This window comes from Balaenoptera ricei, chromosome 3 (genome assembly GCF_028023285.1).
Source record: "Balaenoptera ricei isolate mBalRic1 chromosome 3, mBalRic1.hap2, whole genome shotgun sequence".
NCBI lineage: Eukaryota > Metazoa > Chordata > Mammalia > Artiodactyla > Balaenopteridae > Balaenoptera > Balaenoptera ricei.
This window is the reverse complement of record NC_082641.1, coordinates 164,314,440-164,339,697: the sequence shown is the minus strand read 5'-3', so window position 1 is coordinate 164,339,697 and position 25,258 is coordinate 164,314,440. Positions and strand designations below refer to the sequence as shown.

The window sequence follows — 25,258 nt, the reverse complement described above, 5'->3', positions numbered from 1 at the left end:
GCAGCCAACCATTTCCCATATCCTCTAGCCCAGTATAGCAAGAGAGGGTGTCTCATTTTGTTGCTATTGTTAGTTCCTGGAACCTGTTTCACTCTCATTTCTTCAGAGTTGGTTTTCCAGGAAAGAGCGAGGAGCCCATCCTAGTTTGCCATGTAGGTGAGTGGACAGCTATTCTTTTTTCCTCAGGCCATGCCTGTCCTCATGCACCTCTAATGGGTTTTAACAGTCTGTTGGGTGTATCTCTTGTCCCTAGGCTGTGAGCTTACTCAGGGCAGGCCGGGGCCTGATTCGTCTCTTTGCCTTGGTCCCAGCACAGGACCTTGACCACCAGTCAACTAATGTGCACTGATGCAAGCATCATCAATCCTTTCTCTGCTCATTTTCAATCTCCACCTGAATAGAACATCTTGCTCTTTGAACACAGCTGCGGACAGTTACTCTGGGCTAGGATCCCACCAGAATTGTCCCTGAATTTACTGGACTGAATGACCATTAATGGACCGAAACGTGCCACTAATTAGTTTTTTCTTCATATCTGAGGCAGGATGAATCACGCCACTGTTCACGACTGAATGTCTTGTCTTTAGGCAGCTCAGGATACTGGCTAAGGGTCAAAAGTCTGAGAGCTTGTCCCTGTTTCCATGTAATTGATAGGCGAAACGAAAGGGAGGAAGATCAAGGAAACAGAGGGAAGAGAGGAACAAAAATGAACAGCCTGAGACAAAAAAAGAGAGAAAGAAAGAAAAAAAAGAGCTAGTTGAAAAGCGTAGGAGCGTTAAGAAGAAGAGAAAGTAGAAGCGACAAGGCAGGAAACGAGCGAGGAGAGCGGGAAGAGGAGAGGGAGGTCTGACCCCGGTGCGCGCCCGGCCGGCTCACTGCTCCCCATCGCGGGGGTGGGGGAAGAGAGGGACGAGCGGAGAGCGACCTCCCCGGATGCTGAATGGTCGCGCCCGGCGGCGGCGGCCAATGGGCGGCCGGGATGTTGGAGCGGCAGCGTCGGTCGCGGCGCTCGCAGGCTTGAGGTGGGGGGGGGGGGGGGCGGAGGGGGAGGGGGTGGGACGGCGGCCGCCGCCATGATGCTTGTTTGCTTTCAATGAAAACGAGGGGGGCGCAGAGGAGGAGGAGGCGGCGGCGGCGGTGGCGGCGGCGTCGGCTGCGCGAAGGCGAAGGCAGCAGTGGGTGCAGCGAGGAGGGCGAGGCCAGAGGCCGAGAGGCCGGGAGGCCGTAGTGGCGGCCCATCGAGGCGGCTGAAGCGGGCGGCTGACGCGGTGGATCTCGGAGGGAGAACAAAGAGCGGCGGCTGAGGCGGCAGAGGAGCGGCGACGGCGGCGCTGCAGCAGCGGGCGGGACTGGTATGGTGGTTCCACAGGTCAGACCCCGCTGCACTCACAGGGAGGAGGCGGCGGCAGCGGCGGAGGAAGGCGGCGCACCCCAAGAGGTGAGCGAGACCAGCCCGAGGCCCGGCTGGGCGCTGCTCCCCACACTGGCTGCCCACGGGCCCCTCTCGGTCGTGTCCCCGGGACCGTAGCGGGGGGGACTCGAGCAAGAGCACCTTGAGTTTTGCGTGCAGCGGGCCCGAAGATTGGAGGAGATGGTGGCTGTTGGGGGTCCCTAGACGCGCGGCTGTCGCCATCCAGTTGGTCCCCGGACCGCGCCCCCGCGCCGAGTCCGGGGCTGGGGGGTGTTGATTGACGGCGGGGGCGGGGGCGCCAGGGTTGGGGGATGCCCTGGCTGTCGACCCTGGCTCTGGTCACCCGGAGGAGGGGAGTTGGTGTCCGGGACTCTTGGCTGGGATGGGTGGCAACTTTGGAGAAGTGGCGGTGTGGGATTGCGCGGAGTGGAGTGTGGAACTTCGGAGTTACCGCAAAGCGGGAAACCAACTGTTTACCCCCTCCCCCAAATGTATTTAAAATTCAGTTTAACGCAAATTTTTGGGGTGGGGTGGGGGGATGGGAATGACATGGCTAAAGAAGCCCTTAGCACCAGATGAAGAGATTTATGATAATGCTGAGGACTCAGAGATAGTTCTAATTACGTGAAGTTTTGTGTAATAACCTGAATCGTATCTCTTTTCTTTTTTTCTAAACAGCAATCATTATTTTCTTTGGAAAATTTTTTTTTGACTTTTTCTCCTACAGCTTCTAAGAGCCTGCTAATGAACACCTGTAACCTCTTCTTGAACTGTTACTGCAAATGACAGCATTGTGAATGGTCATCTTGCTTGTCCTTTTTGGATTTGTTATTGTGTTAAGCTGACGTTTAAATAATCTCCTTGAACATGAGTTCCCATACTTACCTGTTTTCCAGGTGGATTGCCCCATTAGTGGTAGTGCGGAATCTTGCCTCTTTGTGTCTGGGGATTTTAATTTTGGAGAGGAAGAGAGTGAATATGAACAAGTGAAAAATAAAATGGCATATAATAGCACTTTGTGTTTTTCACAGTGCTCTAGAATTTATCATCCCAAAACAGTTTTGTAGGCTTTAGGAGCTATGTCCATTGATCAAAAGGTTTTGAAGACTTGTTTTGTAATTGCTATCAGAGCAATTATCGCAGTCTTTAGAAGTGATGACTTTTAGAATAAAAATTGCTTAATATTTTTAGACCAGTCATCTAGTCCAGTCAACTTCCTTTAAACAAAATATTTGAATAGCTGCTGTTGAGGAAACAGGCCTAGAAAGGTTAAAGTGACTTGCCCAAGATACTACAGTTAAGAGGGAAAGCACCAGGTTTTGTGTAAATGTGAGAGCACATGAGAGTGAGGTACTTGATGGAGATTAGTTTTTTTGGGAGGGCGGAGTGCGTTTTAATGGCTGGAAGTTATTTGAGGTAGTTGAGTCTGGTCAGTTCTCAGTTGGTGAATAAGATACTTAATGAAATGGTCAAAAAACGAGGATGTGACAAAAGACAAAGTTTCCTGTGAGACTCAGAAGATTTTGCATAGTTTCAGAAGTGTCTTGATCAATGGTAACATAGATGAGGAAGCTCTTTTGAATGCCTGTTTGATTTGTAGGTATTTTCAGGTTTCTTAAACCTTGGTGGCAAAGTAAAACTTTTCAGACTCTTGAACAGATATGAGTTGGTTACAGAACTTGGTCCTGGCTACAAATAAAGGTATTTGCTTCTGTACTTATGGTTTATAAGTAATGCATTTTGGTTAATGCGTAGGCATTCCGCCATGTTCATATTAGCCTTTTTTATATTTAAAGCATAAACCTTTTTCATCTCATAGTGCAACAGAAAGGGATAATATATGTAAGGCATACTGGAATAAATGGTCATGGTTGCTCACAGCTGTAGCCTTTGGGCCATGAGAGGTGAGGGCCCTCTTCAGCACACTTGTAACTTTCCCATATGGAAGGTATACTGGTTGGGAAGCTGCTTTTAAAGTGTTTATTTGCATGTAAGATGGGGACTTATTTAGACTGCCTTAATCTTACCCTTCTCTGGGCTTTACCTCTCCCTCATCCATTTTTATTTTCTTGATAAGTTATGTGCAAGGAATAGTATATGCTGGACATAGTGTTGGACCCTGGGAATTAAAAAATGAATAACACTCATTTGCTGTTTTCTTGTTGCTGTAGTCTTAGTAGGTGTACAGAGTGCTGTGGGGAGAACAGGAGAGAATGATGAAATTTGTAGAATGTGTGGGAGCAGTTTACAGAAAATAGCACGGAATAGGTGTTTGTCAAACTGGAGAGATGGGGTCATTTCAGACAAAAGGAACTGTGGGTGCACTGAGGTGCCAAGTGTTGGGGTAAGGCCAATATCGATGTGTTACTGAAACAGGGAGAGTGACTGGAGACGAGCCTGCAAAGGTGTGTCCATCCTAGATTTTGAAGAACCATACTTACTAAGCTAAAAGTGAGGTTTATATCTTTATCCAATAGCAAAAGAGAGAGCCCAAATATTTTTCATTAGGGGAACAAGGTGATTTAGAGATCATTTGGGCATCAGTGCGGAGAATTAAGTGGATCCATACATATAAAAAAGTCACATTTGAGATACTATGGAGTTAGTGACTCCGAATCTATTTTAAACTTGGATATAGGGTCTTTTGTGTCTGATCCATTTTATAGTGGGCTTGAGGGCTCGGTTCAATTGCTCTATAATACAGGGTAATTTAAAATCAAAATGTTTCGGAAAAAAGTTAAGAGCAATAAAAGAAATGAAACCCATATAATGGTACATGTGAAAGTTCAGGCATTCAGAACTTGTCTTCTGAATTAGGCTTAGGCAGACTGTAGAGCTTAAGCTGGAAAAATCAACTCTCTGCTCACCAGAAGTGAGAGCCACCAAGCTTAACGGTTATGGCTATCCTGATGGTCTGTGAGGATATGGACTGTAAACATTTTGTGAAATTGGGGAGAGGGCAGAGTTTTCTCTTCTGTGTATTATTGGAATTGAAATATTGAAAATTTCTTAAAACCTAAGAACTCCTCATACAGCTGTTAATTTATATAGTCAATTCTGCTGTAAAGCAACATATAGGTTCCTAAAAATCACTATGATATGGAAAATTGTGCAGTAAAAACTACAGGCCTTTTGGGAAAAGTGGAACTAAGGCACAACACTCAAAATTTTGTCAGTGACTTATTTTAATAAAAAGGAACCTGGTAAAAATGGTAGCATAGTTTTACACATGTTAAATGGTTATGGTATACATAAATAGTACAATAAATGTGTCACTTTACCTTGAAAAAGACCTGGTTTGCTTGTGTTAATGGGCATCAGAAAGGTTGCTGCTTGTGAGTTACTGTACAGTGGTAGAAGGAGGGTTACCTGAAATCAAATGGAATGGTATAATAACACCAGAGGTGGGTGGGTGTGGCTCAGCTCATGTGCACACACACAGAGTGAACTGATGTAGCTGGTAGGTGTTTTAAGGTGTGTGTATTTTGTGTATTTCTATGCAGCTCAGTTCAGCTGGGGGCAGGTTTCTACCTTCATCTAGTTTTTTTCACAGACAAAATCACACATAAGCAAATGGGAATTTTGTGTTAAGCTCTAATTTTCTAATATATCAGTTACGTTGGAACAGATTATTTTCAGAATAAGTGATACAGCAGAAGTGATTATACTTGAACACAGCATTTTAAAATAGGGCTAAAACTCAGTTCCAAAAATACTGGAAACACCCATGTGTCAGGCACCATTATAGACTTGCTCCTCTAATAGGGCTTATGCTCTTTTATTCTAAATGGGTTTATAATGGTATGGAGAGAAAAACAAATGAACCAATAAAGTGCTCATCAGGTTATATAGTAATGAGGAATACACAAAGCATTTGGGGTATGCTAAAGAAGGAGCAACTAATTCTGCTTGGGAAACTTGAGGGAGTCATCTCAGAGGTCTTTGAGCTTAGCTTTGAAGGTTGAATAGAGGTTTGTTAGACTGAGTAGGACCTTTTAGTGAGAAGAAAGAACATGTGCAAAGTCAAGTTACATACAACTTGGACTGTGAATCATAGGATGCAAAGATGAAAGGGACAGGAGGAGTGGCCAGAAACAGTCTGTGAATAGTCATAGGCTTTTTCTTAAAGTGTTGAGACTTTCGTTTGTATATAATAGGGATTCATTGAGAGTTTAGGTGGATGGGGTGGGGAAATTGTGTGTGTGACATACTTTTTCAGGAGACATAGTAAAAATGTGAAGGCTGGATGAAGGGGGCGGGGTCAAGAAACTGGGGTCAGAGAGTTCATTTAAGCCCTTGTGAGAGAAATATTCTGGAGTTGTTAAAGGCTTCTTGATGATTTATAAGGTCAGCATTTCATGACTAATTTTCTTTCTTAGTTTTTAGGGGAAAAAAAGACTAGTGGGTCAAAACTGATTGCTACTATGTTAGAACTTCCCAAAATGATTGTATACATGAATTAGCAGCTACAATAAATGTTGAATACCTCAAAAAGCCAAAATTCCAACTAGATAGGGGTAGCTAGAATACTGTGATTGTAAGAGTGGGAGGAGCAAATAGATTATGGAAACTGTCAAAAGATAAGAAAGAAATGAAAAGATTTCTGTTGGCGGCCATCATTGCTGGAGGTGTAAACTAGACGGTTGCTTGTCTCATACTAAGAGAACAGATTTAATATCGATGGCTCCCTCTCCTTTCCTTTTTGATCTCGGTGATGTTTCATCACACAAATCATGGTTTGACTTAATGTTAGTGGGCCCTCAGCTTTGCTGGCTAGATCATAAATCATAATTGTCCTAATATGTTCTTTTGTTCTATACTTTATATTTGACTTAAAATATAGAAATTAAAAATTTTAAGCTAAGAAGTATTTGTGTTTTAAGTTGAAATTTGTGGATGACCTATAACTTAGTGTATCTTTATAGTTATATTTTGAGTTAATTTATTGAGTTGAATGAAATTGCTAGTATTTGACCATTTTTTACCTTCAAAATTGGTAGTTTCCTGTGGTGTTGCAGTACACTCAGGCTTCTCTCTGACTGTATTTTATATTCACTTGTGTTATTAGGCACAGGCACATGATTAGAATTGCATTTTAACAGCAGTCTAGTAAATTCTTATGGGCTGTTGGTTATTGGCTGGGCACTGCGGATGCAGATTGGTATGCCGGTCTTCTTTTAGAGCTTAGACTAACTACTACATCTGCTGTTTGACTCTGTTTTGGAGGAATATTTTATCATAATTTTAAAATCTTTTTTCGCAGAGGTCTTATTGATTGGAAATTTTAGTTAAACCAATATGGACTTAAATTTATTCTTATTCTACTTGAGAAAAGGATTTAAGGAATTGAGATTTTGGGAGGCAGGAGGAGGTGGCTACAGAAACCTTAAGTTCTTAGAAATATTACACGATTATTTGCCTTTTTCATTCTCTTCCTCTTATACGTATACAGTGGAGTTTTCCAGAGACTGACAAAATGATGTGTAATATCTGATGAATTGAATTCAGAGCAGATAGGTGAATCCAGCTGTCTTCTAGCATGTCAGACCTTAAAGATTTGCAAAAATGTAAGACAGTGTCATTCTTCTCACAAAATTTTACTTTGTTTTTGAAAGTAGTTACTTTTCATAAAAATGTTAACATGTGATAGGTTTATTATATTTAATGAGTTAATACATATTTTAAAATTCCTTATTTCTAATTTCTAGTATGGTAAATATTGATAGATATAACCCACACAATTGAAAGGTCTTTGAGGTACTTGAGTATAAGGGTCCTGAGAGGATAGCATTTGAGGTCTGCTGTGTTAAGTATTAGGCAGAGTTTGGGAGTAGAGAATACAGGTGAAGAGTAGTTTGGAAAGATGGTACATCTGAGAGGGAAACTCAGGGGCTCATGGTCTTAGCAACATAATATTTGGAGAATGAACACAAGATCTTGGTTTCATCAGTGACAGAATTCTAGACTTGTGTGAGGCATTGGTGTTAGAGAGTACAGCTTTGCAGCTAGATTGTCCCAGGTTCAAATCCTAGCTCTACTACTAACTAAGTGTGTGCAACCTTGGGCAAGTTATTTAAACTCAGAGTCTCAGTTTCCTCATCCAAAATAAAATGAGGATAGTGTCTACTTCATGGATCGTTATGAGAATTAAATCGAGGTAATCACCGGTAAGTTATTGCATAGTGCTTGAAAACATAGACTTTTGGATCAGACTTGGGTTAAAATCACAGTTGTGCCAGTAGGATCTCTGTGATCTCAGGTAAATGACTCATTTTCTGGACCGTTCTTTCTTTATGTATGGAGAATAATACAATAGTATTTACTCATAGGAGTCCTGAGGGTTAAATGAGATAATGTATGTGAAGGGCCTGCCAGTTGGTGAGTGCTCAAAACATGTTAGCTGTTATGTGCCTAGTGCAGAGTGTGGCAGATAGGCACTCCAACACAGTTTTGCCATTACCCCCCCCCCCCCCGTTTGAGGTTTGCTCTTATTTTGCCATAGCGTGTCACTAAGATTATGTTTATACAGTTTTACCTTTAAGTTTGTCCCTTTGCTTCATATCCCAGCCTATCCTAGAACGAATATTCTCAGCCTTTGGTCACTTAGGTCCTTTCTGTCTGGTTTCTCTAGATTTTGCCTTGAAGATTAGAGGCCTATGTTAGTTTTTCTTACTCCTGGTAACATGGGCACTGTTCTGTTAGCATACTTGTCTCTTACAAAATGTTTGCTTTTTTTTACTGTCCCAGCTTATCCCCTTGAATTCTTTTAAGTATTCACCAAACACTATTTGCCAGGCTCTGAAAATATAAAAATATTTAAAATGTAAGTGCAAAGAGCCTATATTAGAGTAGGTGAATGAGACATGTCAAAAAAAATTAAGGTGGGATTAAAGAATATAACATTAGAAATATCTTCAAGGTTCAGAATAGCTCAGAGCAGGGAATGATAAACTCCTGTGTTTGTGAGGGGTAGGGAAGAAGTCCTAAATTAGAGTGATGTTTGTAAAAAGGGTTGTAGTGTGATTACATCATCGTAAGATTTTTGTTTGCACTCCCCAGTAGATTAAGATCCAAGATCATGTACGTATTTCCTATTTATTCTTTATTCCCAGAACCTGGCAGAGTGCTTGGCACATAGAGGCAGAAGGTGCTTAGTAAATATTTGTTGAATGAATGATTCTGTAAAGAAAGCTCCCTTAAGGGAGCATGGTTCGGATGTATTGAATTGCTTTTTTTGGATTTTTCTTTGAAAACCTGATCTTGATTCATGAAGGAAAGAATGTTTAGACCAGTTTATTAGTACAACGTGCTAGGTCTTACACAAGACACTGGGAGATACAAACTGGGGTGATAGATGCTGTAGTAAGTGTATGGTGTGCAGAGGAAAGAGTAGTGAACTTGTGCCTTTGTTGGGAAGGGCTTACAGGGACTCTGACATCTAACCTGAGTTGCCGTGAAGGGGGTGAGTAGGAATTGAGGGTGAAGGTTCCCTTTGGTAAAGGGATTAGCATGTGTTATTGAAAGACTATGTCTTAGAAGTAGGTTTGCTTTGATTAATTTAGGATTTTATAGGGTGACTTGTGTGTCAGTGGCTGAAGATGAGTGAGAAAATAGTTGCCTAAATCCAGATTGTAAAGGACTTTGAAGTTAGGGCTTTAGCTAGGTAGGCAGAAAAGGCCATCTTAGATTTTTAAGCAGGAGAGTGACATGAGCAGGCATCTATCAGGAAGGTATAGAGAAGGTTGTTTAAAAGTTGTAGCTGAGAAATGAGGGTGTAAATTAACTTCAGTAGCTGTGAAAATGGAGAAGACAGGTTTAGAAGTCCTGAAGAGGTAAAAATCAGTGGGATTTAGTGAAAAATTGGGTAAGACGTAGTGAAAATTTGGATAGGAAGAAGTAAATTGGCACCAAGGCTAGTGGCACTACCTTTTCATATATTCCATAACTTGTAGCTCTGTGAGGCTCCCGATCATCAAATAAAAGGATTTTTCTGCGCATGAGTTTATTTCTTCCTTCTCCCCTCCCTTCCTTACCTCTGCGCCTTTCCTTTTTTTCTCCTTTGTGTATGTGAAAGAAGTAAAGCACCAAGAATGGAGGAGAATGTGTAACAAGCGAGGAAAGGAAAAGAGGAATTTAGCATTTTATCTTGTCAGTTAAGATTGGCTGTAACTGAGCCTCATTTCCCTTGGAAAAAAATCTGGCCAATACAATTTAAATAAATTATTTAACTTCAGAGTGCCTTTTAACAAGAAACGCGTTTTTGTTCATTGCCAAAATAACATGATCTCATAATAATTCATTAATATTTCAAAATATGAACTAGGTATTAAATGTTTCTCCAACAGTCCACAGAATGTCCTTTGTTGCAGATTTGTGGATCCTATATAGGGACCATTCATTGCATCTCATTCTATATATCCCTTAATTCTCTTTAAGTCTAGAATAGTCCTGACACCAGCTTGTTAAAGGTAGCAGACCAGTTACCCTGCAGAAAGTCCTGCATTCCAGTTGCTTCTTTGGTGTCATCTGGCTAGTTCCTCTAGTTCTTAATCAAGGTAAACATTGTTGGTGTGTATTTCATATTCTGTCAGATCCGAAGACCCACAGTATCTGGTTCTACCCCCATTAGTGTTGGGAAGATTGATGAAGGGGGTAACAGTTTATTCCTCTCTTGAACATTTTCTACCTTATAATCAAAAAGCAATCTGGGTGGTGGTGTTAACCTTAGCATTATGCCAGTGCCAATGATTCATCTAATGGTTTTAACCCAGTTTATAAATCTTTGTTTTAAAAAGGCTCATTAGGAATTATGAAATGATGATGTTTTTGTTTTTTATTAATTCTTTCATTCTTCATTTATTCTTTTGTAAAATAGGACTTTTTTTCACCTGGGGCTATTTGATGACTCTGAAATACAGTACCCACTGAAAGGATAAAGACTTAAATCTTTCTATTTAGTACCAATTTTCTTAGTTTAAAAGCTGCCTCAAATGGTGGCTGACTTGCACTTATGGTCTCTCCCCTGCCCTGCGCCCCCCTGCTTCTTCCCTCTTACCCCCCTCCCCTGTGTATTTTTTAAGCCATTTCATAAAATGTTTAATAATGAAAGCATATCTTTCTATGCTGGTAAATAATGTCCTGTATTTCTTTAAGGTAAATAATTATTCTAAGATACTGAAAAACGGTTTCTCTGAGATCTAGATCAGGGACAGATTTTATGCTGCCAGGATCAGTAGTGATGTTTGGCACTGGATTGGAGGAGTTAGAGATTGACTAGTCAGGGGCTGTATACCTGCTGACTCTGGCCTAGCTATTTTTTAAAAGTCTTTTAATTCTACTTGACAGTTTTCAAGCCTATTTTGGAAACGTTTTATTCTTTTTAGATAGTAATCTGCAGTGACATACTGTATTTTTTAGAGAGTAAGATCTGCTTGTTGATTTCAAGCCTTGGGAAAAATCCTAAATTGTTTGTATTCTTTTTTTTTTTTTTTTTTTTTTTTAAGAAAGTCTTTATTTATTTATTTATGGCTGTGTTGGGTCTCAGTTTCTGTGCGAGGGCTTTCTCTAGTTGTGGCAAGTGGGGGCCACTCTTCATTGCGGTGCGCGGGCCTCTCACTGTCGCGGCCTCTCTTGTTGCGGAGCACAGGCTCCAGATGCGCAGGCTCAGCAATTGTGGCTCACGGGCTTAGTTGCTCCGCGGCACGCAGGATCCTCCCAGACCAGGGCTCAAACCCGTGTCCCCTGCACCGGCAGGCAGACTCTTAACCACTGCGCCACCAGGGAAGCCCCTGTTTGTATTCTTATATCCTTTTCTCTACCTAGTTTCCAATACTACGTTCAGTTGGACTCCAAGAAAAATGGGTAGGGTTGCTCACTGGGCAGATATGCTCCTCAGAAGGGCTTGATTGTCCAATTTGCTGCCGTTTCTTTTATTCTATCATATTCTTTTTTCCCCCCACTTCCTAATCTGCACTGTCAGGGATTCGGAAAATAAGATGATCTCACTGCTTTCAAGTAATGAGCTGTCTCTTAAATTTTAAGGCAACACATCATATGTCATGAAAACCAAGAGAGGGAGTGGTTGGCTGCTTAGGCAGAAATCATGACTCTTTGATGGAATGACCCCAGGTCTAGGGCTTGGATTTCAGATTTCAGTTCAGTAATACTTTTATTTATTCTCTGAAGCGTGATCAAATTCCGGACATTGATTCACACTAAATAAGCTCACATGAGAGTGCTAAATCAGACTTCTGAACTTTCACTAAGAAGTCAAATGATTAATAATTAATAGTAACTCAAAATACTAACCTCAGCTGGAGAGAGCAGCTTACCATTATTAAATTCTATTTGGAAAAGCCAGTGAAGATCACTCGGTCGTAAGTAAAATCTAGTCAGAATAGTGGCATTTGGGTGATCTTAAGGAATCTTAAGGGATGTTGTCATCAAGCTCTGGTAGCCGTACACAGCATTCTGTTATTATTGGTATATTCATATGATTCAGAATGGGCACTTGCTTCACCAGATTGTCCTCTAGATGGAACAGGAACAATTCTTGACTGTGTAGCTCTCTCTGTTAGGTATTTTTTGTATTAGTCTAAAAACTTCAGGCACTGTATTTCTGTTTTAGAGAAATTAACATGTAGGAGAACAGTTTTATTAACAATATTTGAGAAAACAAAAAAATGTGCTGTTTCTTGTGCAGATGATTAGTCTCACCATTTATATTTTTACCTTCTTCAAAAAGCTTTTTAGGATTACTTATCTCCTTCTGTGTTTTGACTACATGGTCAAAACCATTTCTATGTTTGAAAGATAGCTCTACTTCTCATCATTAGGGGAGCAGCATAGCATAATGAAAGTTGCTTTAACTTTTTTCCATTTTTTTTATTGTAGAAAATATACATAATGTAAAATTTACCATCTTAACCATTTTTAAGTGTAACATTCAGTGGTATTAAATACATTCATAATGTTGTGCAGCCATCGCCATCATCCATCTCCATAACTCTTTTCTTCTTGTAAAACTAAAACCTCGAACCCGTTCAACAGTAAGTCCATTTGACGTAAGTGATTGCTGACTGGCTTACTTTAAATTCACATGATGCTAGGTTTTTCTCCAACTTTGTTTAGCTGTGTAGGTATCCAGAGTAGGTAGAGACTTGGTTAGAGCAGATTATGGCTCATCCAAACACATAAGGTGAAGTGAGACTGGGGCAAGGAGTTTGGGAGAATATGCAAGGAAGTGAGATTTCATTTCACCTGAATATTTCAGAATGTTTCTATAAGAATAAGAATTTTAAAAATAACCACAAGCAAAATGAACAATAGTCCCAATATCAACTTAGGTTTAGTTCTTCTTCAAATTTGTCCAATTCTCAAAAATGTTTTTTACACTTGATTTGGTCAGATCAGACCCAAACAAGGTCTATACATTGCATTTGATTGTTGTGCCTCTTAAGTCATTTAATATCAACTTCCTCTTACTCCCCCTTTTTCATGTCATTCATTTGTGGAAGAAACTGGGTCTTCTGTCATGTTGAACTTTCCATGGTCTGTGTCTGGCTGGCGGTATTCTTGTGGCATTATTTTAAATTAAGAAAAAATTTTTTAATCATGGTAAAATTATAACAAAATTTACTATCTTAATAATCATTTTAAGTGTACAGTTCAGTAGTGTTAAGTATATTCACATTGTTGTGTCTCGTGTTATTTTTAACATGTTCCTCTGTCTCCCTTACTTAGTGTAAACTGGTACCAGATCTAGAGAGGCTGATTTGATTCAGGTTCAATTTTACTTTTAATTTTTTGGATGAAGGGGCAAGAGCATACATAGTGTTGGCATGTTAAGTCTAGTTGTCCTAATACTGAGATCGATCCTTGGGTTGAGGTCTTACAGCCTGATCTATTTAAAATTTTTTCATTGGACTTTTTTCACCTAATGCTTTTATTAACCATGGATGGTCATCCATTTTTTCATTAGAGATTGTGAAATAGTGTTTTTTCTAATTATGTAACTCTTTTTACATTTATTAGCTAGAATTCTGTTAAGAACATTTCCTCATCTAGTTTCTGCCAGAAATGCAGGATAAATGCTTGATTCTTTCCCTTTATTTTCCAATTTTCGGGTGACTGCATTTTTTTTGTTTTTTTTTCTTGTTAAAGTTTTGGATTCATGCAGTTTGAAATGACTCGTAGTCTTTCTTTTGATGTTCAGATTGTCATATCTGTGGCCAGTGGGACCGCTGCAAGCTGGCTCCTGTGTCCTTCACAGCCACAGCATCTTTCTTAGTGTCCAGGCTTGTTTGTATTTTTCCGATCTCAGACCTGAAATCCTCCATTTCTCCAAGGAGCTCCTAGTTCCTTTTAGTGGGAAATTGTGTTTAGAGATATAATATGGGTGTCTACTTTTTAAAAAGATGTTATTTTCAGTTATTTGATTCTTCTGAGTATTGATTGGTTTCTTTTCTTAATTCAGCAGGCATGCCCAAAGAAAAATATGAGCCCCCTGACCCTCGGAGGATGTACACAATTATGTCCTCTGAGGAAGCAGCGAATGGAAAGAAATCACATTGGGTGGAGCTTGAAATAAGTGGTAAGACATGCAAGCAAAAATTTATGGTATGGAAGTTAAGATATGGTAGAAAATTGTTTTCTAATGCTAATACGCAAGGAAAGCAGTGTTGTATTTTACCAGTGCTAATTTATCTTAGAAGCTGGAAGGTTCAGTAGAAAGACCATGGTTTGAATCAAAGTTCAAAACCCATTCATTGCTTATTCTCTCACTATCAGTGTCCTTTTATAAAATGGGGATAATAATATCAAGGATGGAATGAAAATAACACATGTGAAATGCCTAGTGTACAAAGGTTTGTTCTGATACTTAATTCTCTAATAAAGTAGGATAGAGCTTTTACATTATCAAATTACAGGTTTCCGATGAGGTGGGAAATGCCGGTTCTATTATAGGTTCTGGGATAGATTTGTTTCTCCTTATTTTCTTCATTTGCTTTTCAGTCTTAGTCTCTGGGGACAGACTTATTCAGAAACAAAATCTTAAAAGTGATTGGAGCAGCTCTCAAAGTTCCCTTCTACCTTTAATGTAGTCTTCAAAAGTGGCAAAGGGACATTATTACTTCTCAAGGCAACCAGTGCTAAAGAAAGTTTGTGTTCATGTTGGCCTCCCCATACTTTCCTTCTAGTTTGTCTTGGTTTTTGCCTTCTGAAATAATACAGAGCAAGTTTTCTCTTCTTTCACCTGATTGCCCTTGATTTTTTTTTTTTTTAATTTAATGCAGCAAACATACTGAGTATATGCTATGTGTAAAACATTTTGCCAGGTGCTATACTAGGCATATGGAAAATATATAGATGAAAAAAACATATTCCCTTTCATTCTGAAGCTTATGGCATATTAGGGAGTGAGAAGAAGGGAATATACCAGTGTAAATAACTAATAGACAAAATATAACTGCCAAGTCTAAGCAGAAGGGTGCTATACAGAAAGCAAAAAGGAAGTAATGATGATAGTATTTCTCCCTTGTCAGCTCAAGAGTTCTGATTAATCTATTGAGTAAACCTAAACACCCTCCTCTGCAGCCATGGTAGAGGTCGGTGCCCACATGGGTCTCTCCTTTTCTCCCTCTTCGATTTTTGGAGAGCTGGTATGGTGTGATGGAGAGTGAAATTTCTCTCTTCTTTTGCCTCTCCTGTCAAATTTGATTTTCTGTGTCAGGGGAGCCTTTGAAGCACAGGCGGTCACCACTCCAACTTCCCCTTTTAATTTCTGCCGGATTGGTATTTAACTATATTTTTCTTTTTTTCAGTCTGTATTAGCAGTTTTTGAATTACAAGTCCTTTGCTTCTAGAAAGTTTGGGTAATCTAGAAAGTGCTCACTTAGGTCAGTGAGATTGTATGTCTGAGGTTAAGGGGATTCTTCACTCTCTCCTCCCTCTACCTCATGTTGGCAACTCCTTGGCAATTTTGAGTCACTGTTCTCTGCTTACTCTAAACTTTGGGAAGAAATCTGTGTACAAGATAGGAAGGAAGAGGAAAGATTCCTCTAAAGTAACATTCTTAACAAAGTCTTATCTTTACCAAGTATCATGGAGGATAAACTATTGATTGAATAGGTCTGTGGAACAAGACCTTATAATTAACAAAGCCACTATCAGGAAGGCCACTTTATTGTCTTAAGTCAATCCCTAATACATAAACTCCTGTGTGTAGAAATTTTCAAGGCTGAATTCATTTCACGCTAAGACAGTTATTTCATGAATATGCTCTAGCATCAGTTCCTTCAGATCCTGTGATACAAAGTTCCAGGGATCTGAGGTCATTGAATCCTGGACCTGCAGTAATCTAATATACTCTTCTGGTTCTAGGGAGATGGGTGGTTAGATCCTTGTGCCATTTGGAGGTAACCAGATAAGCCAAATTACTATTAATCATTTACTGTTTAAAGAAAGCCTTGTTTATTGTAAAATGAAACAGAGATAAAGAAAACTGGGAATTCCCTGGCTGTCCAGTGGTTAGGACTCTGAGCTCTCACTGCCGAGGGCCCGGGTTCAGTCCCTGGTTGGGGAATGAAGATTCCCCCCACAAAGCTGCGTGCTGCGGTCAAAAAAAAAAAAAAAAAAAATCCTCAAGAAAACCACACAGATATATTAGTGAATTATTATAAGGCCAGAAGCCTTATGATACGCAGGTCAAGAATTAGAAGTTTTTCACTTATCCCAGAACCCCTTCCACACCACAGCCAATCACAAGTCCTTCCCTGCTCCCCAAAAGTAACTGTTACCCTGACTTTTATAGTAATCACTTCTTTTGTTTCCTTATAGTTTTAACACCAAGTTATGTACACCTAAGCATTTTAGTTTAGTCCCCCCCTTTTTTATTTGATATGTCTTAGTTTACATGTTCCCCCTCCATCCTTTCCTTTACAATTTATCTGTTGAACCTGAGCAGTTTGACCTGTTGTTACTCCACAGTCTATATTTTGCTGCATGCATTTCAACATGTTTCTCATCCATATGGGCAGCAGGATGCAGAGGCTTGATCAGACTCAGAATTTAAGACCCTTGACAGGACTGAAGGTTGTGTTGTGTATGTGGTATTGTCCTTTTACTTCAGGAGGCACATAAGGTAAAAAGGCCGCCTTTCCTACTGATGTTCAGTGCAGTGCCTAGAGCCATTAATTCTTTGAGGGTTGCAAAATAGCGATATTCTGTCTTTTTTTAAATTAAGTGAGCTGCATCTGTAAAGAGATACTTTCCTTCATTTTTTTAAAATTTAATTTTTATTTTATATTGGAGTATTGTTGATTTAATCCCTCATTTATTAATTGATTACTCAAGGTACAATTTGTATAGGAAAGGCAGAAAAGAATGCTTATTTCTTTCCTTTTATTTACTAGTTTTCAGGATAAACTATTGTCCTTTGAGGGTGACCAGTTAGATTTTTAAAGTATCATTATTAACTAGTATATTTGGTTTCAAACTTATGCCATGAGTTGTCACGATTACTCTTACTTTGTTGCTTAAAATTGTCCTGTTGTTGGCAAATGGGAGAGATTCTTTAAATGACTTCTGGGTTCTTTGACATAACCTTAGTTGTCTTTGGTGGTTTCCTTGCTATCTGGAAAGATTAAATGGCAAGATTTTCTTGCCTCATCTTGTATTTCCTGCCTCAAACATGAAGTATGTCATTTTTTCCCAAGGAAGAATTGGTTGTTTTACTTGGAAATGCTATTTCAAGACCATAATATCTACTGCTAGGAGTGCTCGTTGCTACTGGGTTGGTCGTTGTTTGTAGGTCTTTTCACTGGACTGTGCTAGGAAATTTGACATATGTGTATGTGGTTATATACATTTATGATGAAAGATGTGATAAAAAATATATACGTACTTTTATGATAAAATATCTTTAAAGCTATAAAATATATTTGTATATTTAAAATTAAAATATCTTAAGAAAATATACTATTTTTGACTCAAATTCAGAATAACAGGAGTTTTAACTAACCTTTTTTATAATTACATCTATATCTTCTTTCATACTGAGAGTCCTAGTTCTCAGGGTCATGGGATGCTGGAGTTTGAGTATCCCATAATTACTTAATTGCTTTATCCCATATTACACACATCATAATCTTACAATACCGCCAGTAATATGAGTTTTATCGCCCCCAATTAAATAGGTGTATTCAGTCTACATTGTCATAGTATGTAGCCGTTACATGCTATCAGCTTTCCCATTTAACTTGCATAAACCCTCCTCTTTAGAATTAGTTTTGCAAGTAACTCTATATTCAGTACCTCCTATTTTGGTTTTCTGGAAGCTTGTTCTCTAGATGTTTCCTTAGAAAGGGCTCATGGGAACAATATTCTGAGTTAGATTTATAACTAAATATTTCATTTTGGGAGGTGCTAATGGTATTGTGTTTTTAATGTCAAATTCCATTTGTTTATCTCTGGTATATAAGAAAGTGATTGGTTTTTTAATCCTTTCTTATTTTTTCCTTTGTGATTTAAAACAATTTTTCTCTTTTCTAAAAGTGTTCTCTTGTGTGGTTATTCATTATTAAGTTCTTTGTAGTGTAGTTTTCCTTTACTGAGTTTTTCTAAATCTAATATATGTTCTTTTATTGCTTTATCATTTCTTAATACCTTTCAGCTCATTTTGAAATTGTAGGTGATAGTTTTTGGGGTGTGTTTGTGTTATGTTTTTGTTGTCTATAGGGAGTTACTCTAGTCCTTACACTCTTTTTTCTTATACTATCTTTTAAAAATATGTAACTACTTTTATGGGATTTGACCTTAAAACTTTTCTGTTGTTCATTTTTATTTAAATTTAGTTTTTCTGAACTTCTAGTTGTGATTCAGGATACTTTTTCTAACTTCCGAGCTCCCTCTTCTGTGTTTTGTTTGTTTGCAGAGTGTTCGCAATGTGGGAAATTGTTTTCTGAAACTTTCTGGTTCTGTTCCCGTCTCTCATTTTTATCTGGACCTTTTTTTCCCTTCTTCTCTTTTTATACCTGTCCTATTTAATTTTATTTCCATTTTTGGAGCTTTTTTTTCCAGTGTGGGGCCTTGGCTGGTCAGTTTGGAGAATCTCTGGGTCCCAGACTACTTTCAGACTTACTGTGGACACTTTGCACTCGTTACTGAATTGCACTAAATTCCTCCCAGTTGTGATAATGTGGCTGGGTGGGTGGGTGGGTGGGAGTATTCTCTTCTGATCTCCAGAGCTTTCTGTCTGTTTAGTCTCTCCTTTCTGGCCCTCTGCCCTGTGAACTGTAGCCACCTTGGCATCTTTGGACTCGCAGCTTTATCTCCTCAACTTACATAATATCAGCAGACGCCACCTGGTTTCTGTCTACCTGCATTACTTTTTGGAAACTGTAGCAGTAAACTGGAACAGTCTTAAGGGCTCACCTTGTTTGTTCCCCATCTATCGACGATCACTGTCCTGTGCTGCCTGGTGTCCAGTGTCCGAAACTCAGTTTTTCATTTACTTGTCCGGTTTTTTCGTTGTTTTAGGGGGGAGGGTAAATCCAGTCCATATTACTCTATCTTGCTGAAAATGTAAGTCTATCAATTTTTTTTTTTTTTTAAATTGTGTTTGGTAACTCCAGTATCTGAATCTCCTGGGGGTTCTGTTTTGTTGTTTCTCTTTTTCTTCTGTTTTTCACTCCCTTGGTCTGGTAATTTTTATTAAATACTAGCAATTATATATGAATTGGTAGAATAATTTGATGGTCTGGATGGTATTCTCTTTCTTAGGAGTGAATTTGCTTCTGTGTTTGTCAGGCAGTTGTGATAGGAATGGGTGGGTGACCTTAATCTAATCAGGGATTCATTCATCTCATTTAAGCCTGGTGTTCAGTGGTTATAAGAGTTGACTTACTTCAGGGTCACCCCTATTTCATTTATAGATGCCAACTGCAATCTTGATGGTTAACAGAGTCTAATACTTTGGTGGTTCTTCAGTTCCCATTTTGTCTTCCCAAATTTGTAAGAGGACTTGAAGTTGTGCTCAACACCTCAGCCTTTCAGCCCCAGCTTTCACCTCATCTACTTGCTTCTGCTGCTTGTGATTCAACATATTCTTCCGGAAGTAACGTGGTGGGATGTGTCTCGCTCGTTACTGCTTGTGATTTAACATATTCTTCCAGAAGTAATGTGGTGGGATGTGTCTCGCTCATTACTTCTATTTGCTTCCCTTTCCTCCAGGTTCTTTGTCTCTCATGTCTTTGCTGCCTCTGTAGTCCTCCATTGCTTTTGAGCTCATTTTTGGGGGGGTTTTCCTCTATTTTTACCTAGTTTTTCTTTCCCCCCAGTGGGATGATTGGTCAACAACAAATTACTCTCTTGTTATAGGAAACTGAAATCTAGATGTGCACAGATTTGAAAATTCTGCTTAAAGAATCTGCAGATACCAGACAACTCTCAGGTTCCTCATTTGGTGGTGGTCTTAATTGTTTTTTCATTGTATGGGGGCAACACTGGTTCCCTGTTTTTGAGATACATCTGTATCCCAGAACAACTACTTGTTCCAGCCTCTTGAAGTAGCAGTGTAGGGCAAGGAGAATGTACTAACCAGAGCCACATCCAGGAACCTTCCAGGAAATAGGGGCTTGGGTCTGGACTCCTTGGTAGTCATTAAATGATCTTTGAATCAGGTGCCCTGGCTGTAGGCTGCCTATTAGTCTTTTCTACTTTGTGACATTTTCCAACATTTTGAAAGCTTGAGTTTATCATGAAAGTAACCTGTATTCACACTTACTGTTTTTCCATTGGAGAGTGATAGACCATGTCTCTCAAATTCTGGATCAAATACTTCTGATTTAAAAAGAAATTTAAATATTATATTTGGCTCTGTCTTGGTAATGTGAGAAGTATAGCTCCAGAGCCAGGTAGCTTTCATTGTGTTATCAGCTTGTGCATCTGCTCACCCCCTGGACAACCCTGGTGTCTGCTATATGGAAGTTCATAGTGGGGGTGGGTAAACAGGGGAGGAGGGAAACCCAAGTAGAGGCAACAGGTACTGAATGGTGGCTCTGAGGCCATCATGAACTCATTGGAGTCACTTACATGTCACTCATTCATTCATTTATTCTGAAACTTCTGATGGGACATAAGATTTCACGAATCCAGCAGGCTATAGGAGGAAATTCCCACAATAAGGTAATTATCAAACCATGATAAATACAGGGGAGAAAGCTTGAACCATTTATCATCTTTAAGATTGTCTGAACCAGGGGGAATCATGGAAAGCATCCTTAGAATAGCTGACTCCTGAGTTAATGATATTAGTCAGGGGAAAGCAGAGTTAACCACATCTCAGGAAGAGGGGACATGTGAGAATATAAAAAAGTATACAGTGGAAGTCTCTCATCCCCGTCTTATACCTCCTAGCATGCACAGGCATGTGGCCATTCACATACAGCTTTATTAATTTCTTTTGCATCCCTTTGGAGTCCTTCTGTGCATATACAAAATAGATTCTTATTCCATACCTTATTTTTAATTCAAAAGGTAGTATATACATATTTCTGCACTGTGCTCTTTTTTTTAATGTAACATGTTTTGGAGCGATTTCTAAATAAGTATATAGATAGCTTTCCTGTATGTTTTAAGCTCCATAATATTCTATCACATGTGTACTGTAATTTATTTCAGTGATACAGTACTGATGGTCAGTCTGTGACGAACAGTGTTGTAGTGAATAACCTTGTAGGTTATTTTGTATTTCTGCTGATATATTTGTAGATCAAATGGTATATGCATTTGTAATTTTGACAGAAGTAATGTAATGACTCGGTGGGAAGAAATGTAAAGCGATGATCTCTTTCTGTTTTATTTTAGGGAGTCAAGTTTAAAAGTGGAACATGCAGTTAAAACTATAAAGACTCTAACCTTTAATGTTTTTTAGAACTTCTCTTAACCTTAGAGGGATTTTAGAAAATCTTTTGTAGCAAAAGAAAAAGAAAAAAAAGTTTGAAGGTCTATATAGTTCCATTAGTTTTTCATTTTTTCTTTTATTAAATCAAATTGAAGAAGCATGTATAGTTCAGTCCATTTTGATTCCTATTTATTTTTTATATTAACAATATGAATGTGATATAATGGTAGTTATGCTGGGTGATAGAATTTTGTTTTTTAATGGTGCTGTATTATTTAATAAGCATGTTCATCTAAAAAATGTTATGTTTTTAAGAAAAGTGTGAGGAGATTAACTAGTTTAGATGTTAGTGACTCAGCTTTGCAAAAAACATCTTCTTTTCTTAAGGGCAGTTGTTAATTGGTAGAGCTACTTAGTGGTAGAGCACAGAACTGTAAAATGTAAGTCCCCTGACTTTGAATGCATCATTCTTTTCTACATCACACTGTGGTGGTCATTTTATTTTGAACTAACATTCTCCCCTTTCTCTCACTTTTTGTCTTCTTCCTAAATATTTGGCCTTAGTCTTTCCATTCTCAGGTTCTAGGCTTACTACCTTCAGGTATAATCTTTTACTTAAATTAGATCTGTTTAATTTGTACAAGCTGCATCTCTCTGTTGCTATGAGGACATGAATTCCTTCCCACCACAGTTCAACGATGTGTATGTACCTTTGCAATTGTGTTTTCCTTTATGGATCGAAACTTCCATTTGTTAGCTCATACGAACTTAACACTTGGTGCATTAAGTTCATTTCCTCCCTTGTCAACGCTGCTATTTTTAAACTAAGCATTATTGCTGTATTTAATCTGCCAAATGTTTTCCTTAGCACCCTTTGTGTAATTTAATCTAGTTTCTTTCCAAATCTTACAACAGAGTCTTTCTTTTGTGAGGTTGCAGTTTCCCTTGCTAGGAGCCTGAAATCCTAGTCTTGGACTTCATCAGGAGTTGTGACTGCAGAAAAATTCAAATTACCACCTTTTCCAATTATAGTTGATTCTCATTATTCGCTGTAGTTATGTTCTGTATAACTACCTGAGTTAGCAAATACTGAACCATTACTCCCAGAGGAAATAAAGAGTTAGGTTCCTATGAACCTCTGGTAGTAACATTTTTGTCAGCTGATCAGTACTTAAGCTGTTTTGTGTGTTTCTATTTAAAGACACCTTGTTTAATGCATATTGTCACTCATTAAAATTAAACTCATGGCCAGCAGCCGTGTAACTTGTGCCTGAAGGAAACTTTATCTAAAGGCACATCACACAGCCTTGCATTCAGCACTACACTTGAGGGCCATTTTATTCATCAGAATCACTCAGAAAGCACAAAAATGCAAAAACTGTGGCACTAAATAGTGAAAAAGATACTTGTTTACATTGTGAGAGCTGCAACAAGAAGAAGGAGTGTTGCCTTGTTGGACCTCAGTTGGAAACTTGAGCAACTCCAATTTTTACTACTCTGCGCATATTTGTGAATGACTGTGAAATCGTTGTAAGAATTGATTTGGGAATTACATATAAATTTGAGGGAGTGGGCAAATTGCAAATACAGAATCCAGGAGTAATGAAGATCAGCTGTAATTCTTATTTCTTCTACAATGTCAGAGTTTTAGAGATTTAGTCAAGATTTCGGAGTTTTTTTGTATCTGCAAATGTGGAGGTAGTGATCTCTCTGTAGGTAACCCTGATTACACCTAATCTCTTTAGTGTTTGCTAATCACCCCTCTCATTTCAGGGAGCACTAATTAGATTCTTTCTGTCTCCTGATATTTAGCAATAAAGGATTCTGGGCACTTTAGAATGAAATTACTTATCAAAACAGGGCTCTTAACCTAGACCAGGATAATCCCAGCTTTTCTCAAGTCACTAAACTGCTTAAAATTGAATGCAAATTTTTGAGTGCTCAGGAATATGTTCAGTTTATGGAGAAGTAAATAGATGTCATCAGAACCTCAAAAGTTGTCTTCCTTGTTCATTGACCTCTACCAGAAAATTAGGAACCTTAATTTCTTGGATTACCTAGTTCTACCAGTAGAGATTTATCTTTCTCTACAGTATGTTACATTCTTTTGCTTCTATAACCTTTGATTTTTTTTTTTTTTTAATATTAAGTGTTGCTTCTGAGTGAGGCATCGTGGATGGTTCTTGCCTTATCTTTTTTTTTTTTTTTTTTTATGGCTGTGTTGGGTCTTCGTTTCTGTGCGAGGGCTTTCTCTAGTTGTGGCAAGCGGGGGCCACTCTTCATCGCGGTGCGCGGGCCTCTTACTATCGCGGCCTCTCTTGCTGTGGAGCACAGGCTCCAGACGCGCAGGCTCAGTAATTATGGCTCACGGGCCCAGCTGCTCCGCGGCATGTGGGATCTTCCCAGACCAGGGCTCGAACCCGTGTCCCCTGCATTGGCAGGCGGATTCTCAACCACTGCGCCACCAGGGAAGCCCCTAACCTTTGATCTTTTAAACCAAAATTTTTTCAAAAATGGAGTACTATAATATAATGCTTTGAAATTTGCTTTTTTCCTACTTTCTTTTTTTTAAAAAAACATCTTTCCGTATCAATGTATATAGCTCTACTGCATCCTCTTTAATGGCTGCAGAATTGCATTGTATATGTGATCCAAAATTTAAGTATGCCCTATTAATTATCATTTATGTTATTCCAAATTTTTCCCTACTACTAACAGTATATATCTTGGGATACTTGAATAGCATTTTCATAAGGTAAACCTCTAATTGTGGAATTGTGGTGGGGCAAAGAATATTCAGATTTAAAATTTTAGTAGCTATTACTACAGGATTAAAATATGGTTGTATTTTTCCCATAATGCATGAGTGCATCTGTTTCCCCCTTAGCCTTGTCATTACTGGGTATTAATCCTCTTATTTCGCTACGTGCATAGGTAGAAGTGTTTTATTTAAATTTGCATCTCTTTCATTACTGAAATGAACTTTTTAAAATTACTGATCCTTTGTTTTTTATTGATTGATTTACTTGTTCTTATCTGTTGTTCATTTTCCTATTGCTGATTGCTTAATTTTTTGTTTTATGTTTTATTTTTTATTGTTTAAAAATTTCTTTCATTTATTTATTTTTGGCTGCCTTGGGTCTCTGTTGCTTCGCGCGGCTTTCTCTAGCTGTGGCGAGCAGGGGCTACTCTTCGTTGCGGTGCGCAGGCTTCTCATTTGCGGTGGCTTCTCTTGTTGCAGAGCATGGGCTCTAGGCGCATAGGCTCAGTAGTTGTGGCTCTCAGGCTCTAGAGCACAAGCTCAGTAGTTGTGGCGCACAGGCTTAGTTGCTCCACGGCATGTGGGATCTTCCCAGACCAGGGGTCAAACCTATGTCCCCTGCATTGGCAGGTGGATTCTTAACCACTGTGCCACCAGGGAAGCCCATACTTTTTGTTTTATTTTTTATTATGGAGCTCACATAAAAAATCCTGAGGGTAGGAACTTTGTCTTATTTACCATTCTGTCCCCACACCAGTATACTAGTCACTGAAAGTTGGCTGAGTTAATGGATGTTATCTCTTTGGCTGCCAAACATGTTGGCATCTCCACCATATACAGCTGACCCTTGAAATTACCAGTTTGAACTGCATAGGCTCTCTTATATGCAGGTTTTTTTCAGTAAATGCACACTGTAGTACTACACGATCCAAGGTTGGTTGAATCCGAGGATGCAGAACTGCAGATACGGAGGACTTACTGCAGGTTACGTGTGGAGCCTCGACATTGTTCAAAGGTCAACTGTAGAGGTTTTAAATTTTAATGAATTCAAACCTGACAGTGCTTTCATTGTTGGATTCTAGGATATGAGTTATGCTTAGATATATTCTCTTCCATTTCTTTTCTGGGTTTTGGTGTTTATAAATTTATTCCAGAATTTTTCTTTTTGGCGTATGGTAGAGAT

General features: G+C 39.0%; 1 protein-coding gene across 8 annotated transcripts in view; it reads left to right on the top strand.

The window, feature by feature from the left end:
* The first annotated feature begins 1,118 nt into the window (after window positions 1-1,118).
* The window catches only part of CNOT6 (CCR4-NOT transcription complex subunit 6), a 62,092-nt gene continuing 37,952 nt past the window's right edge, over window positions 1,119-25,258 (top strand). For 6 of the 8 annotated variants that reach the window (XM_059917881.1, XM_059917879.1, XM_059917878.1 and 3 more), the window contains exons 1-2: window positions 1,119-1,438; window positions 13,887-14,003. In XM_059917881.1, coding sequence (XP_059773864.1) covers window positions 13,892-14,003 — 112 coding nt within the window. In that variant the 5' untranslated portion in view covers window positions 1,119-1,438; window positions 13,887-13,891. The remainder of the gene's footprint in view (window positions 1,439-13,886; window positions 14,004-25,258) is intronic. The other 2 variants (XM_059917876.1, XM_059917882.1) reach the window with 2 other exon arrangements.